At 45.8% G+C, this 15,059-nt stretch overlaps 1 protein-coding gene across 1 annotated transcript in view; it reads right to left on the minus strand.

The window, feature by feature from the left end:
* Positions 1-15,059, minus strand: part of Ddx31 (DEAD-box helicase 31) — a 70,857-nt gene that overhangs the window by 25,586 nt on the left and 30,212 nt on the right. Inside the window, exons 15-16 of the mRNA XM_036186116.1 lie at positions 6,692-6,742; positions 5,038-5,177 (exon numbers count right to left, since the gene is read on the minus strand). Coding sequence (XP_036042009.1) covers positions 5,038-5,177; positions 6,692-6,742 — 191 coding nt within the window. The remainder of the gene's footprint in view (positions 1-5,037; positions 5,178-6,691; positions 6,743-15,059) is intronic.

A 15,059-nucleotide genomic window follows, 5' to 3' on the forward strand; every position in this document is an offset into this window, starting at 1 on the left:
GGTCTTGGGGGTGGAACTCAGCTCAGCTGCCTTGCCAGCCTTTTGCCATTACTTCTTACTAAAGCTTGGTTACTAACACAGTAGGTTTGCTTCCTGACCTAATACTTGGACTTCAGCAGACAAGGAAAGAATCATTTCACATAGGCTGTTAGAAAACTCCTTAACTAATTGGGCCAAGAGCACAGTGATGGTGGTGAGTGCCCCAACTCTATTCATGACTCCTCTGTTCTTTCTCTGTTCTAGAGTCTCTGATCCTCTTGTCTCTTCATCATTCAGAGCTGAGGACCAAATGATCCCTTAAACCTAGAGTCGCAAGCAAACTGTTGAAGCCAGGAGTCAAAACAAGAGACCGTAACTGGCCACTAAGGAGTTTGGCGACTCCAAAGCACACAGTGACTACAAGGCCATGGCTCTGGAATTGGGAGCAACATGGAAGCACAACCAGATACAGGAAGTGTGAGCTGCTGAGGAAAGGGAAGGAGGAGCTCCAGGGGAAAGAAACAGATCATGAAAAGACAAATGATTTTGTTGTATGCTTCCTTTCTTCTTTTGGAAAATGTAACAGCAAATTAAAACACAAATGGCAACCTCTTACCGGCGAAGACAAGTCTCTCCCTTTCCCCAGCGGTTACTCTGACAAGGCTATGAATGAAAATGCCACATCTGACAGTCACAAACCTGAGACGTGTCAACTCCTCCTGAGCCCTAAGCCCCAGCCCCCATCCTCAGCAACACACAGTCCTGTGAAGGACAGATGTCTCTACAGCAGGGAGAGGTAGCTGCAGGAGCCAAGGGTTAGGAAGAGGGGAGGCAAGGCCAGGGTACCCCTTTCCCAGGAGCATTTTGTCCTGCCCCCAAACCTGGGAAGCACAGAGACATATGGTGGCTGAATCTGCCTCCTACACCTGAAAACCCAATGGTGGGATGGTGCACTTGTGCTTTTCTCTGTCCCATCTGACTTACTGGTTACCTTTGCGGGAGGAAAGTAGAGACAGATACACAAATGGGAAATAAATATAAGAACCTGGAGCAAAGTGGGGTGTGGTGGCTCACAGCTACAATTACAGCACATGGGAGGTTAAGGCAAAAGCACTGACAAAAAGCCCAAGGCTAGATTGGGCCACATGGAGAGTTCAAGGCCAGCCTGAGCTACAGGGTAAGTCCTGTCTCAAAAAGGAAAACAAGACAAAACAACAAAAAGTAACTTTGGGAGTGAAATTTTAAAACAGAGAGAAGAGAGAAAGAAAAAAAAATGTGATAAATGGCTAGGGCTAAAAAATGTGATAAATGGCAGGGCAGTGTTGGTGCACACCTGTAATCCCAGCACTCAGGGGCAGATGCAGGTGATCTCTGAGTTCCAGGCCAGCCTATTCTACAGAGTGAGTCCCAAGACAGCCAGAGAAACTGTCTTGAACCACCATTCCCCGCCCCCCTAAAGCAAACAAAAGTGATAAAACAGCCACAAAGCCAATCCAATCATAGAAGGCAACTGTAGCCACAAAGTTTAAAAGACTTCCTCCTAACCTGCTTCTGAGGAACAAAGTAGATCTACTTGATTATTTCAGTCCTATGGACAAGGACAAGACAGGAATAGATACATCCAGCAAAACGTCATCTACTTGATCTAAGACACACAAGTTCTGCTGAAGTACCATGAATACGTGGAAAGGACAGAAGAACCAAGCCTGAGCACTCAGATGGAGGTGGCAACAACCCAGGGCACCTGTCTCTTGCCCAGTACGCTAGCGTGAACGGTGAGAAGGAGCTCTGGAGCCCCCACACAAGGCAGCTACCCAGCACCTTACTGCCTAGCTTGGTGTTCCCAAGCACAAAACGTGCACATACCCCCCTCCTCCGATGCCCCCCCTTTTTTAAGATTTATTTATTTATTATGTATACAGTGTTCTGTCTGCATATATCCCTGCAGACCAGAAGAGGGCACCAGATCTCATTACAGATGATTGTGAGCCACCATGTGGTTGCTGGGAATTGAACTCAGGACCTCTGGAAGAGCAAGCAGTGCTCTTAACCTCTGAGCCATCTCTCCAGCCCCCGATGCCTCCTTTTTAATGATTAATGTGCCCTTTAAATTTCAGAAATGTCCTGGGCTATTTCTTTCTATTGCATATAATGTGATTTTTCTAAAAAAAAAAAAAAAAAAATTCAAGTTCCCCCCCCCCCCCCCCCCCCCCCCCCGCTATAGTGATATTTTATTTGTATTGAAATGTGATTTTATTTGTATGTCAATAAAGTTGCCTTGAGGTCAGAGCAAGCCAGAGCAGAAGCTGAGCAGTAGTGGGGCACGCCTTTAATCCCAGCACTTGGGAGGCAGAGCTAGGCGGATCTCTGTGTGTTCAAGGACATAGCCAGCAGGGCAGACACACGCCTTTAATCTCAATACCAACCATAGAAGACCTGGAGGTCTGTACAAACAGGCAGTGATGAGGAGGTCATGTGGCTGGGTTTACAACCAATGAGAGAGGAGAACAGAAAGTTTTTAAATAGACAGGACGCAGAGAAGTAGGTCTCTTGCGGAGAGGAAGAACCGCAGAAGCAGTGAAGGGTAAGGTTTTCCGCTCTTGCTCTGACCTCGTGGTGTTTAACTCTGCAATCGGTTCTGTGTTTCTTATTTAATAAGCCGGATACATCTACACCCCGCCCTCCCAGACAGTGTGTTATATAAACCCAGGCTGGCCTTACACTAAGTGGCTGATGACCTTGAACTTCCTGATCCTCCCAAGTACTATGATTGCAAGCCTACACCACTACTTGGGTATGAAGCTCAGGAACTGATTTGTGCTTCTTAGCAAGCAGCAAGCACTCTACCAACTGAGCTCCAACTCCAGCTCTTACAATTTACTCTTTCTTATCAGAGTTCATTTTAGTTTACATTAAGTCAAAGCAGTAGCCTGTATACAGATATCAACAGAACTGTGATGCCTGCTGCTCCCTAGTAATCCAGGGTCCAGTAGTTATCTAAAATGATTATGTCTAGCCATGAGACAGGTGGCAACAAGGAGGGATCCTCATCCTTTGTGACAGTTTTTACATTGCTCTGCAGTCACTCCCAAAGGGCTCAGCTCCTTTCTTTCTGGCCCCTCCCTCTCCCATCTTTCTCAACACTTGTCAAAGCCTGGCCTCCCTGTGACTCTTCTTTCATGTAAACAGCACTGAAGCGCTGACATTCAAGGACGGTAATTACTACTTCTTTAAAATCATTTGACTCACCAACAATTCCAATTTGAGTTAGTCACAGAAATCAACTTGAATGTGTTTATTAAAGAAAAGTCAGGACAAGAGACCTATGCTGTTAGTTCTGGTGATTGACACACGCCACTTGTAACTGTGGCCCCTCATCTTCTAAGAACTGTGACAGAGTGGATAGGCCTACAGTGGGAGCACCGTGGCAGGCAGTAGGAAGTGCTAAGTGAATGGACCCTGCAGCTCTACACTGGAAGGAGGGAGAGGAGCTAGGGAAAGATGGGCTCCCATGGCGCATGGCGATTCTTTCCGGCGACTAGACTGCTCTGGGCCCTCAGCACAGGCACTAAAGATGCTCTCTACATGTGCACAGACTGCAGACAGAAGAGCACCACAGTGCTTTGTGGCTCTGACTGGTGAGAAGACACAGGGAAAACAAAGACCGGCTCCATCAATGGGCTTCCAGTTCAATTCACCAAGACTCCCACAGAACCAGCCTAGCTGGCAAAAAGGCAGCCCAGATGCTGAGGACCACAAGGAGCACTAAGAAGCTCCTGAACAACACAGGGCCTCTCCTAAATAGAGCAAATATGTGCACCTCCATGGGACAAAACAACTCTTTCACTTGACAGATTATTAAGATGCAGAATAAGGCAAACAGAAGGAAAACCTGAGCTACCTTAATTTTGGCCCACCCGAATGACCACTGGGAACAGGTGCCCACTTGTACACAACAGAGCTGGTGCACTATCTCAGCCCACAAATGCCCATGCCCACAATCTTGAAAGTTCTGAGAAATCTCACTAGACAGAGAGTCCTGCCTGCTGGGAAATGCGGCAAGAGTTGGTAGGACAGCCATCCACGGCTCTACAAGTCTGTAGTCAGTCCCACCAGCATCCTCAGACCAGGTCCCCAGCAGTGTTTACAGCAGAGAGTGCCCTTGGAGTTTCAGTTTTACATAAAATGTATGACTGGTCAAAGAGGAAAAGACAAGAATCACCACATGCAGCAGCCCACAGACACACACACACACACACACACACACACACACACACACACACACACAGCACAGCATCAGTTCTCACACCACCTGAGCAGCCAGTAAGGCTTCTGGGTTTGCCATGCATCACACCACCACCTTGGGCAGACACATGGCTCTTTCAGGGCTTCCAAATAGACTTGTATCCATCACCCTGTCATGTTTGAGTAGAAGAAATTCTTAAAAGTAGATCTGTGTCAAACCCCACATGCCTTTACAAGCTCACTGTTAGAACCTGTGACTTCAGGTGTCAGAGAACTTATAGGACAGACAAGTCCCTTAAGTGGCCCAGGCCAATCATTTCCTTGTGAGCGTCCCACAGGAAATAAGGCCAGTTACCTGACAACACCACACACAAGAAGGGGGCTGCAGATACGCAGTCAGTTGCCTTATTCCGACTGCTCTGAGGATCCTTTTCCTTCATGAAGGGAGAAAATTGTGAGCTGAGCAAATCATTATTATTTCTCAAAGACAAATCAGCACTGAAGCTGTGAGATGCTAAGCACAAGATAAAAAGAGCACGAAGAGGTCTCCGAGAGGTGGCTCTAAAGGCCTGCCTCCTGCGAAGAGCTGAAAACCTAGGCACAGGCCACCCTGTAACTTACTGGCACTGCAATGGGAACTGCCAGGTGAGGATGGTACTGAGGGTTTCAGTTTTTGCTACTGGCTATTCTGGAACTCATTTAGGGATCACAAGGGTTAATGGCTCTTCAGCATTACAAGGCCCATCCACTCAAAAAGTGACAGAAAGTTAATTACATGAGATCAGCGAAACCCCGTTCAGGTTTCTGACTCACTTGATTTTGTGAGAAGCCAACGAGTTGACATATTCTGCCTCTGAAGGAGCCAAAATGAGCAAGCTGCTCCCATGACAGCCAATCCGGGCGGTTCTTCCAATCCGGTGAATGTACTCTGCAGGTGAAGACGGAGCACTGTACTAAAAAGGACAACACAAAGGAAGGTGTTCATGATCAAGGGACTGCCACTAACTGGAAGAGCAATACCCTCACCTGCCTCCAGGTACCCTGGCTACGGCTACTCTAACGCAACTGGAAACCGTCATTCAACCCTGAAGCTCCTGGCTTCACTGAAATAAGGCTCTGACATAAAAATATGAACAGTGGCCAAGTTTCAGATGAATAAGACACATCTCATTCAATGTCTCCTTTTTAACTGTACTGCTCTACAGGTCTCTTCATTTTCCTATTTGCATCTTTTCACTGAAGTGACTGCAAGGTGAAATGTAAGCAGGTGGGGTAAATTTCTCCAGGATGGCCACATGACCTTGGCCTACTTCCTTGGTAGACATAGCAGCTGGGAGGCGGCAATAGCGGACAAGAGGCGTAAGGAGGAAGGGCACCAACCACTGTGCTGGCAGAGTCCATCTCTGCTGCTGGCCCCTGGGGCAGGCCAACCATCTCGCTGCAACTCTACTCTGCCCCAGTGAGTGGGGAAGCAGACAGTCCAGATCAGACAGGGCAGGCTTCTGCTATGAGGAGTGCGTTCCTGACTCAAGGGAAGGGCAGTTCCCGTCCAGGAGAACATCCTTGCAGGCATCCTGCTATCTCTGGCAACAACTCTGCTATCTTCAGAGCTAAATGATTGCTCTTCCTTCCTTCCTTTCTTTGCTGCTACACAAATGGAAGATCAGCAGACTAAGGTAACTACACTACATGAAAGGCTAGCCATTTTAAACTTGTCAACAATCACAGTACAGGCTTCCCATAATAAACCAGAGTCTGCCCCCAGCACACTAAAATCACCCCTCTCTACCCTTCTCGAATTGGTTCTGTGGCCAGCATGAAAAGAGACAAAATGCTTCCAGTCCCAACATTATAACTTATGTCGAGCAGATCAGGTTTCACAGTCTAAGACAAGCCATAAAATGTGAATAAACCATGAGTCATGTAAACAGGGCACATGTCCCCTGGCCCGACAGACAGGCTTCAAATACCAATCTGCAGATTAATGAAACGAAAAACCAACAAAACAAAATGAAACCCACTGGACCACAGCACTGACACCTGTACCCTCTGGCAAAACGTCTAAGGCAGGAGGTATGTGTAAGATGCTGTCAGGACCTTAATTGCTCCCTGCAGGTCAATGTACATGGACACAGCTCTCAGGACAGCTGAGCCATCTCCTCGGGACACAATGAAGCCTCCCAAGGGCCTGAGTAACTCCTGTTATTTTCAGACAATTGAAACCTGGGTTTGTTACATGAATTAGTCTGGAAGCAGGAGAGTTTGCCACCCTCTCCTGAGAATGCCAGCCTGGCTGTTCTGCTGCAGTGTTGCAGAGGGGCTGGCTGGGCTAAGGAAAGATGTCAGAAATGTAAAGATAGGGCTGGCTGCTGCCTGGTTACCAGGGCAACACCCAAGAGGGTAATAATGATCATTCAACGCATCTTCTCACGCTCCTATACTCACACCTCAATGACTAGAAGATTACCTGAACAATCCAGGTGACTTGTGGGAGATCTAAGCCTCGAGCTGCAACATCCTTTAAAACAAAGAGAATATAGTTTATGGTTTAAAACTGAATTTCTCTATCCACCCCACCCCTTTGTTTTTGGTTTTACTGCTCTATGGCCCTAGAATCTTGTAGCCCAGGCTGGCCTTGAAGTTAAGGTCTTACCAATGTGTTACCATGCCTTTCTGAGTTTCTGAACTTATGTTACTTGATAATATGAATTCTGAAGGGGCGCACACACACACACACACACACACACACACACACACACACACAATCGCATGCTAACATGCAGAGGCACACATGCATGCACATACGATTTTGAATACAACTTCAGGTGGCTGAAAGGCCCATTGAAATCTACCATCAAAAATTGTGAATCGGGGCCAGCAAGATGGCTCAGAGGATAAAAGCTCCTGCCACCAAGCTTGACAACCTGAATTTGATCCTTAAAACCTACATGGCAGAGGAGAGGACCAATTCCCACATGTTGCCCTCTAACTTCCACACATGTCCCAGGCCATTCAACCTATTCCCAATAAATAAATATAAAAAATTCTGACCTGGGGTGAGTTAGACAACTTATATAACCCATAACACAATGTACAGGTCAGCCCAAAACCTTAAATTGCAGCTGCTGTAATGTACCATTAAAAATTCTGGGAGCTGGAGAGATGGCTCAGAGATTAAGAGCACTGGCTGTTCTTCCAGAGGTCCTGAGTTCAGTTCCCAGCAACCACATGGTGGCTCACAACCATCTACAATGAGAGATCTGGTGCCCTCTTCTGGTCTGCAGGCTGAACACTCACTGTGTACATAATAAATAAATAAATCTTAAAAAAAAAAAAAAAAAAAAAAGTTCTGAAATCCTACACGGCTTTGACGGCACACTTCTGTCACCCCAGCACTGGGAGAGTGAAGTGGGGAGGATCAGGAATCAGGTCATCTTCAGCTGCATAGTAATGTGAGCCTGGGCTGTGGGAGACCACGTTTCAAATAAACAGTTATCCCTCAATAAAGGAAAAAGCCATTTAGGATAAATGGATCCATGGATCATTATCTCAGCCCTACAATACTAGTAACAACAGTTGCACAGCACGCTGGTGTGCTTCTGAAATACCTCTCAAGGCCCTCATTTGTGAAAGGGGTGAGCTGCAGTGTTTACTGAGGACACTGCCTGTTGGGTTTAGAGCGGGAAGGATTAAGTTTGTAGTCACTTCTGGGAGTTAAGATTAGGATACACTCCAAACCTGCCCATCACTTCAAAGACTTGACTGGACAGCTGAGAAGTCATAAAAGGGATGGAGATTTATTTTCCCTTTCAACTGGTCACTACCCAAAGAGCCAAAGTTCTCAGCTCTCTCTATCCTTCTGCCATTCTGGCAGAGACTAACTACATGGAACCACCCAGTCTGCAGCAGTAATGTGCACTTAGCTTTCACATTCAAGTCCAGCAGCAAGGGTCCACTAGCATTCAAGATAGCAAGTGGAACTTAGCATCTTACCCACAATGCTTCACTTAATCTTTAATTAAAAATATTAATTTTATTTATTGGGGGAGAGGATGCATGCCACTGCATATATGGAGGTCAGAAGACAGCCTGAAATACTGGTTCTCTCCTCATACTACATGGTTCCTAGAACTAAAATCATGTTGTCAGGCTTGATGGCAAGTTCCTTTACCTGCTGAGCCACCTCACCAACCTGCATTAACCAGTTTTAAAAACAGCTATTACCTCTATTGGTCAGAGGAAAAAACCAAACAAACAAGGTTTGAAGCCTAAGATACAAGTAAGTAGGGGAGGTGCAGCCCTCAGATGCAGGCCCGCCTCACTTCTGCAAGGCCTCATTTGCCAACAGTGCATTCTACCATGCAAGAGATAATGCCCTAAGGTGGGAATGCAGAACCATACACACTTTCATTGCAGAGAGCCTGGTAATACAAAACACATCTACACTCACCACCCTGGAAAGCAGCCTCACTTCTACAGAGATCCTGGCAAAAGGCAATACCAGGTAAGCAGAGACTAGTCATTCAGCACTGTCTATGAAGAAACAGACTGAATAAAAGATTAAAGACAAGAAATATTACTAATTTGAAGAGTTCCTAAGAGACCTTTGTGTATGTGTAATATGTTTTTTGTAAGAAACACAAGCATTCTTGTTTTTAAAAAAAAAAAAAACATGGAGGAATGTGCTCTACATTTAGAAAAAGTTACCTTTAGGGGAAAGAGGAGACCTGGAGGAAGATGGGCCAAAGACACAAAGTGGACACTAAAGTGTCTGCTGTGAGGGAAGGCGATCAGTTCTTATGCAATAGGAATCGATGTAGCTTAACCGTTAATTCTTATCAAAGACTAAAGCCTAGAGCCAAATCTAATCAAGTGTCTAGAACCAAACTTGCAGGAATATGGGAGACAGAGAACATGCTAACCAACTTGACCATGCAACCAGACCATGAAAAAATGAAAGCTGGAGAGACAGCTCAGTAGGTAAAGTGCTTGGTAGGCAAACATGAGGATCAGAGTTTGAATGCCCAGAACCCACGCAAAACCAGGCACAGTAGTGCATGTCTCAAAGCCCAATGATTGTAGTGGGATTGGTTAATGGAGACAGGAAAGTCTTTGGAAGCTCATGGGCCAGTCAGCCTGGCATACACAGTAGAAAACAACGAGAACTGTCTCAAATAAGGTAGAAGACAGACTGAAGTTGTCCTCTAACCCCCACATACAGGCACAGTCATGCAACACTCAAAACAAACAGGAAAAGAAATTAAAAAACAATCATCTGATTTCCATAGCTAAAAAAAAAAAAAAAAAAAAAATTCAGGGGTGGGAGTGTCAGTGAGAAATAATAAACACAAAAATCATTAACTAGATGGATGAATAACCTAAAGGAGGCTCAAAATGCCAATAGCTGCATGTGGTGGTTCACACCTTTAAATTCCATAATCCCAGTGTTCAGAGGCAGAGGCAAGAGTGTGACACTGAGCCAACCTCATGGACATAGCAGGTTCTAGGACAGCCAGGGCCACACATGGTGGGGGAGATCTTGTCTCACACAATAAAAAGTAACTCCTCTGGACAGAGAAATTCGAGGTGGTTCTTACTTTTCTCTTGGTATTTTCCTATGGTGTTTGCTTTGTTTTAAACAACAGGTGTTAACAGTTACCCCAAATTTTTGATATAGAAATCTTTAATTTAAACCTATAGAAGAGTGAGTTGTTTGTCTATCTTTTCTCTAACCCATCAACTGCTAACACATCTGCTTTTTTTCTTCCATCTGAGCACACAGACACAGAAGACACACATACGCACACATACTATAATTGCCTAAAGCTATTTGCAAATGTGGTATAGGTCTTTAATACCAGCACTCAAGAGGCAGAGGCAAGCAGATCTCTGTGAGTTTGAGAAAGTTCCGGGTCACCCAGGGTTACACAATGAAACATTGTTTCAACAACAACAACAAAGCAAATCAAAACAACAACAAAAGTAAGAATTTGGACAAACTACTTTTTAAACAAGTCTATGCTAAGTTTCTGTAAGAAGCAAGGGTAGGCCTGAACAAGATGTCTGAGCAGGACCCAGCTGCACTATTAAGTGTATAAGTGGAAATTAATACTGTCAGCTCAGCATCCTCCGAGAGCCTGTGGAACTCACAATCTAGAATATGTGTCAGAATGCAATCTAGAATGTTCTTCAAGCATAGGGGAGAAGAAGCTCTTAGCACTAACCACTGCCAACATTGAGGAACCTGAGGGTTCTTCAGTTTGCTAAACTCTTGGTGAGACATGATTAGCTCTCAGCACTCTGCTGAAGACACAGGATTGGGGCTACCTGAGCTTTTCAGATAGGCGTTGTGAAAAGCTTAATTGTTCTGCAAGAGTAGACACAGAAAACAACAGCAGAATCTAGATGAAATCGAGCCTGGAGAAGCCATGGCTAGCCATCACAAGCTGCACCCCATACAGCAAGCTTAGTAAATTCAACCAGGAAAGAGATTAAATTCTACAATAGGGCTGAAGCTTAGTGGTGTGGCGCTTGCCGGATGCCTGAGGCCTTGGGTGAGCTCTCCAGCACTATAAAACAATAAGTGACATTTACTGAACCCGAATGTGCCAAAACGAGAGCTGAAGGGCACAAGCAGCCTCTTGTTCCACCCCAGTCACCCACCCCACCCCAGTTTCCCTCTCTGACAATCCTGCTAGGGAGCCCAGGCTGAATGTGAATTCCATTCCTCTCATCTCAGCCTCTCAAGCTAGGACTGTAGGCATGTGCCCTCGTGCTGGAGTCTGCTGTGTCTTCATTGTGTAGAGCTTGCTAACAGCCAAGCACTCTCAGCCAGGTTTAATCCAGACACTCTCTGCATCCCCTTCCCAAGCACCAAGGCTAAGGGAAGGAGTCAGACCTGGTCCACAGCAGGGAGGGCTGGAGCCAGCCGGTCAGCCCACTGCACCAAACCTCCTACCTGTACTGAGGCTAAGAACTGCCTTGTTAATGAAGGACACATGAGACAGTATATATAGGAACCATCCTAACAAGTGCAACCCAAGTGTGCTGCTTCATAATGAAGAAGCAGTGGCAACCCTAACACTTCACTCTCCCTCACCACATCCTACTCCGCCCTGAGCTAGCACGAGACAGGCCAACAATGGCCCCGTCTTCTAGGAAGGTGTTAGCTACTCACACCAGATCAACAGGAAATTGTCTTGCTGGAAAGGTTTCAGTTCTGTCCTCTCAGCTCTCAAAGCTTAAGCCTGATCACAGCCTCATTTTATTCTTTTAACCTAATTAGGGCAAAAGAATCACTAAAGTCAGCTCTGAAAGACATTCACCAATGAAGCCTTGAAGGCCCTGGGCTTGACAACTGGCGGCCTCCATGAGACCCAGGAGTACAGATGGAAGGCAGCCTGCTCAGGTGCCAGCCTGTCAGTTGGATTAAAATGACTCATTTATTTACCCAGAACCTCACAAAGTGCTTTTACTAACAGGGAGAGGGGGCCTGCCATCTCTCTGAAAAGGGACGCACAAACTCGCCTCTGACGCCTTCCTGGCCTGCCAAAAGTCATTATTGCCATGTGTGGAAAGCCATCAGCAGGGTACAGGCCCCCGTTGTCCGGGTGACAGATTGGGCTGCGTAATAAGAGGAGGAAGGGGAGAGTGCAGAAGCTGTCAGAGGCGAGAGATCTTGGCTGGAGCCGCCAAAAAACTGGCAACATGAGTTAGCGTGACTGAGTAAACAGCAAACACTCTCCAAACGATCCTTCCATTAGCAGTGCAGAAACAGTGTTAAGGAGAAACTTCCTCTGAAAAGCACCACCAGAGAAGTGTAAGAAGTGCGGGGCACTGAACCCAGTCTGGGGACACGAACAGTCCTTGCTCCTTTGTCTCCTGGCCAATGGCACAGTAAATTTCCCGGGAGGAGAGGAAATGAAGAGCTGCAGACAACAGTGTGTTTCAGTTGGAGAAAACAGAACAAAAGCACTGAGCTGGTGGAGGGGCAGCACAGGCGACTCGAATGTAGCTCTTAAACAGGAAACCTACCTGGGGGACACCCATGGTCCATCCATCCTAGGTGTGCTTAGCTTACAACTCAGGCACCAGAGGCCTCGCCTTTCTGAGCACGGTGCTGCATTTCATTCACCCAGGGACAACCAAGGAGAGCAAACACATCAGGAAAAGTCCTGGTGCTGACCTTAAAACCAGAGGAGACTCTGGAATTTCATTTTGTGGTGCCTAGCGGCATTTTCCTGCATGGAACTAAAGACAGTACTCCCTGCCTTGGCTCTGGACAAGTCATAACAAAGAACCAGCAGAAAAAGTACTCTGTAGATAAACCAAAGTCCTGAGCCTAATTCCTTTGATTTCTCAATCCTATTTAGAAAAACAGACCTTTAAGTTTCAGTATCCTTTCTCATCCTTACTTCTTGCTTCACTTACATTTTCCTTGAGACTGGGTGTTTTGAGGCTGAGATTTGGATCTTCCAATGCTGGGATTGCAGCAAGTATGTACCACCACACCCAGTCCATCCCTCTTCAGTTAAGACTTCTCTTCTACACAGAACGTCCCAACTCTCCTTTAGTTCTGCCTACCCATACCCTCACCACAGTCCTACACTACCAAACACCCAGTCTACAAAAGCCATGTATGTATCAGGTTCTGGGAAAACGGCATGAAACTACCATGAAACTACAAAGGTCCCAGCTCGTAAGGTGAGTATGAGTGAACACACACCTTACATACCTGTAACTAGTTTTAGCAGGAAGAAAAAAAATGAAGCAATAAAGAAAACAGTGTAGTTATACTAAATCTTCCATATTTTCATAAAGACATCCATCCAGTCTTCTCTGGCCTTATTAAAAGGATTTTAGGGTGATGTGTTTGTCTTTGTAAGCCTCTATAGCAAGCTGTCAAAGGCTGATTCAAGGGGCTGGAAATATTGCTTGGCAGTTAAGAACACTGACTGCTCTTCCAGAGGACATGGGTTCAATTCCCAACACCCACAAGGCAGCTCACAACTGTCTGTAACTCTAGTTCCAAGGCTTCTGACACTGTCACATAGATCTACATGCAGGCAAAACACCAATGAATATAAAATAAAAATAAATTATTAAAAAAAGTAAAAGGTTTGGTATAATGGAGAAAATCCCCACACAACAATTAACATGATTCCTTTCATCAAGAAAAACCAGTTCTCCATCTGCCTTGTCCTGACATGGCCCTCATTCCTCATTAACACCATGGAGGCTCCAAGAGTGTTCAGACAGCCTGGCAAGCAACAGGCTACTTCTAAGGAGGCAGAGTGACATGATCTCCCCAGCCCAAGCATCCTCTATCCCAGTGTGTCTCACAGACACAGTGTTAAGAGAAAGCAAACAAATACAACAGCAACAGCAGGAACACAGAGGGCACACACCTATCATCATGGAATGCGAGCCACATCACGGCTTGGAGGTAAGCCCCACCCAGTTCCACAGTCTTTGCAGATCTGAGAAAAGCTGAGACCACAGTATGCATGCTGGAGTCAACCCAGACATTCTAACCATTATGACCAAGAGATTCAAGTAATTAGATGTGGACAAGAGCTTGCTTCATTCATGGTGGGCAGGAGCTGAGGCTCTGTGACTATGGCTAGCTGACATCAACTGCCTTTAGGTAGCAGCCAAATAGAACAGCAAGCAAGCACATGCTTCTGACCCCAGCAAGATTTACCTTCAGAAACTATGATCTTTTCTTCCATGCAGAGCCTCTAAAACACTGAAATTCAGATACCTGGACTTTTTCTTTTAAAGACAGTTCCCCAGTGTCTAGAAAACATCTTTTACATATGGGAGGTCTCAACATTTTGAGGTAAATGTTGGATTTTAAGGCTCCTAACTCTTATTCTATCACAAAGTTCCTATTTTGTATTTCAACAGAGACAATACTTAAGTTCACCTTTCAGAACTTATTTTGCAATAAGCAAGTATATTAAACTGCAGCTGTCTGTCTAAAACAGGCAAGCCCCACCAATGAGTCTCTGAGGCCTCTCTACCTGTCCAGTGCCTGCATAAATACCACGTGCCCACTATGCTCCTGCTGTGCTATCACTGGGATAGACCTGAGAACAAACAGCCCTGTCTTCACAGAGCTTAGGATCCTGCACAATGACACCTGTAATAGGTGTGAACATCAGAGGGCCTAATGCGAAGGAACTAGAGCTGTAGATGGGTGCCAGCTAGTCTGTTCCAGGCAGCAAGAAGGGCACAAAGGCCCCAGGCCAGAGGTCAGAATGACACAGTCATAGTACTGAAAGGTGGGTCTGGACAGTGAACAAAGAAGTGTGTTGAGAGCTCCAGAACATTCCTGCTGGCAGTGGGGGCTATTGGCCATTTCCTTACCAAGTACTATATTTGGATCACTCTTTGCTTCAGATATTTGAAGATGCTTTTAGAACAAGTGTGAGCACCTGACCATAAAGAGAAAGGTTATTTGCTCTGACACAAGTCCCCATGGGAGGCAAGCGGCTTCAGAGAAATTAAACAAAATGTATAGGTCTGAACAATGTATGCAGTGCCACTTTGCCATGAACAAAGGAGGAAGATGGCACTGGGGGGAGGTTCCTGAGTAGGTGTTATAGTAGATGGGAAAATACACACACCCCCAAAGCTGACCTGACCAGGAACTGAATTCTGAAAGAAAGCAGACTCTATTACTTTTGAACTGATCACGGAGTAGGAGTTCCTTAAAAAGTAACTGCAGTAAATGAGGCGTTCAGATAGCTAGATGTCACTGTTTGCACCTAGCACTGGCTTGCAAGGTTTACTAGGTTCACAGTGCAGTTTCCCTACTGTATACACGGAAT

The sequence above is a fragment of the Onychomys torridus genome, chromosome 4 (assembly GCF_903995425.1).
Source record: "Onychomys torridus chromosome 4, mOncTor1.1, whole genome shotgun sequence".
NCBI lineage: Eukaryota > Metazoa > Chordata > Mammalia > Rodentia > Cricetidae > Onychomys > Onychomys torridus.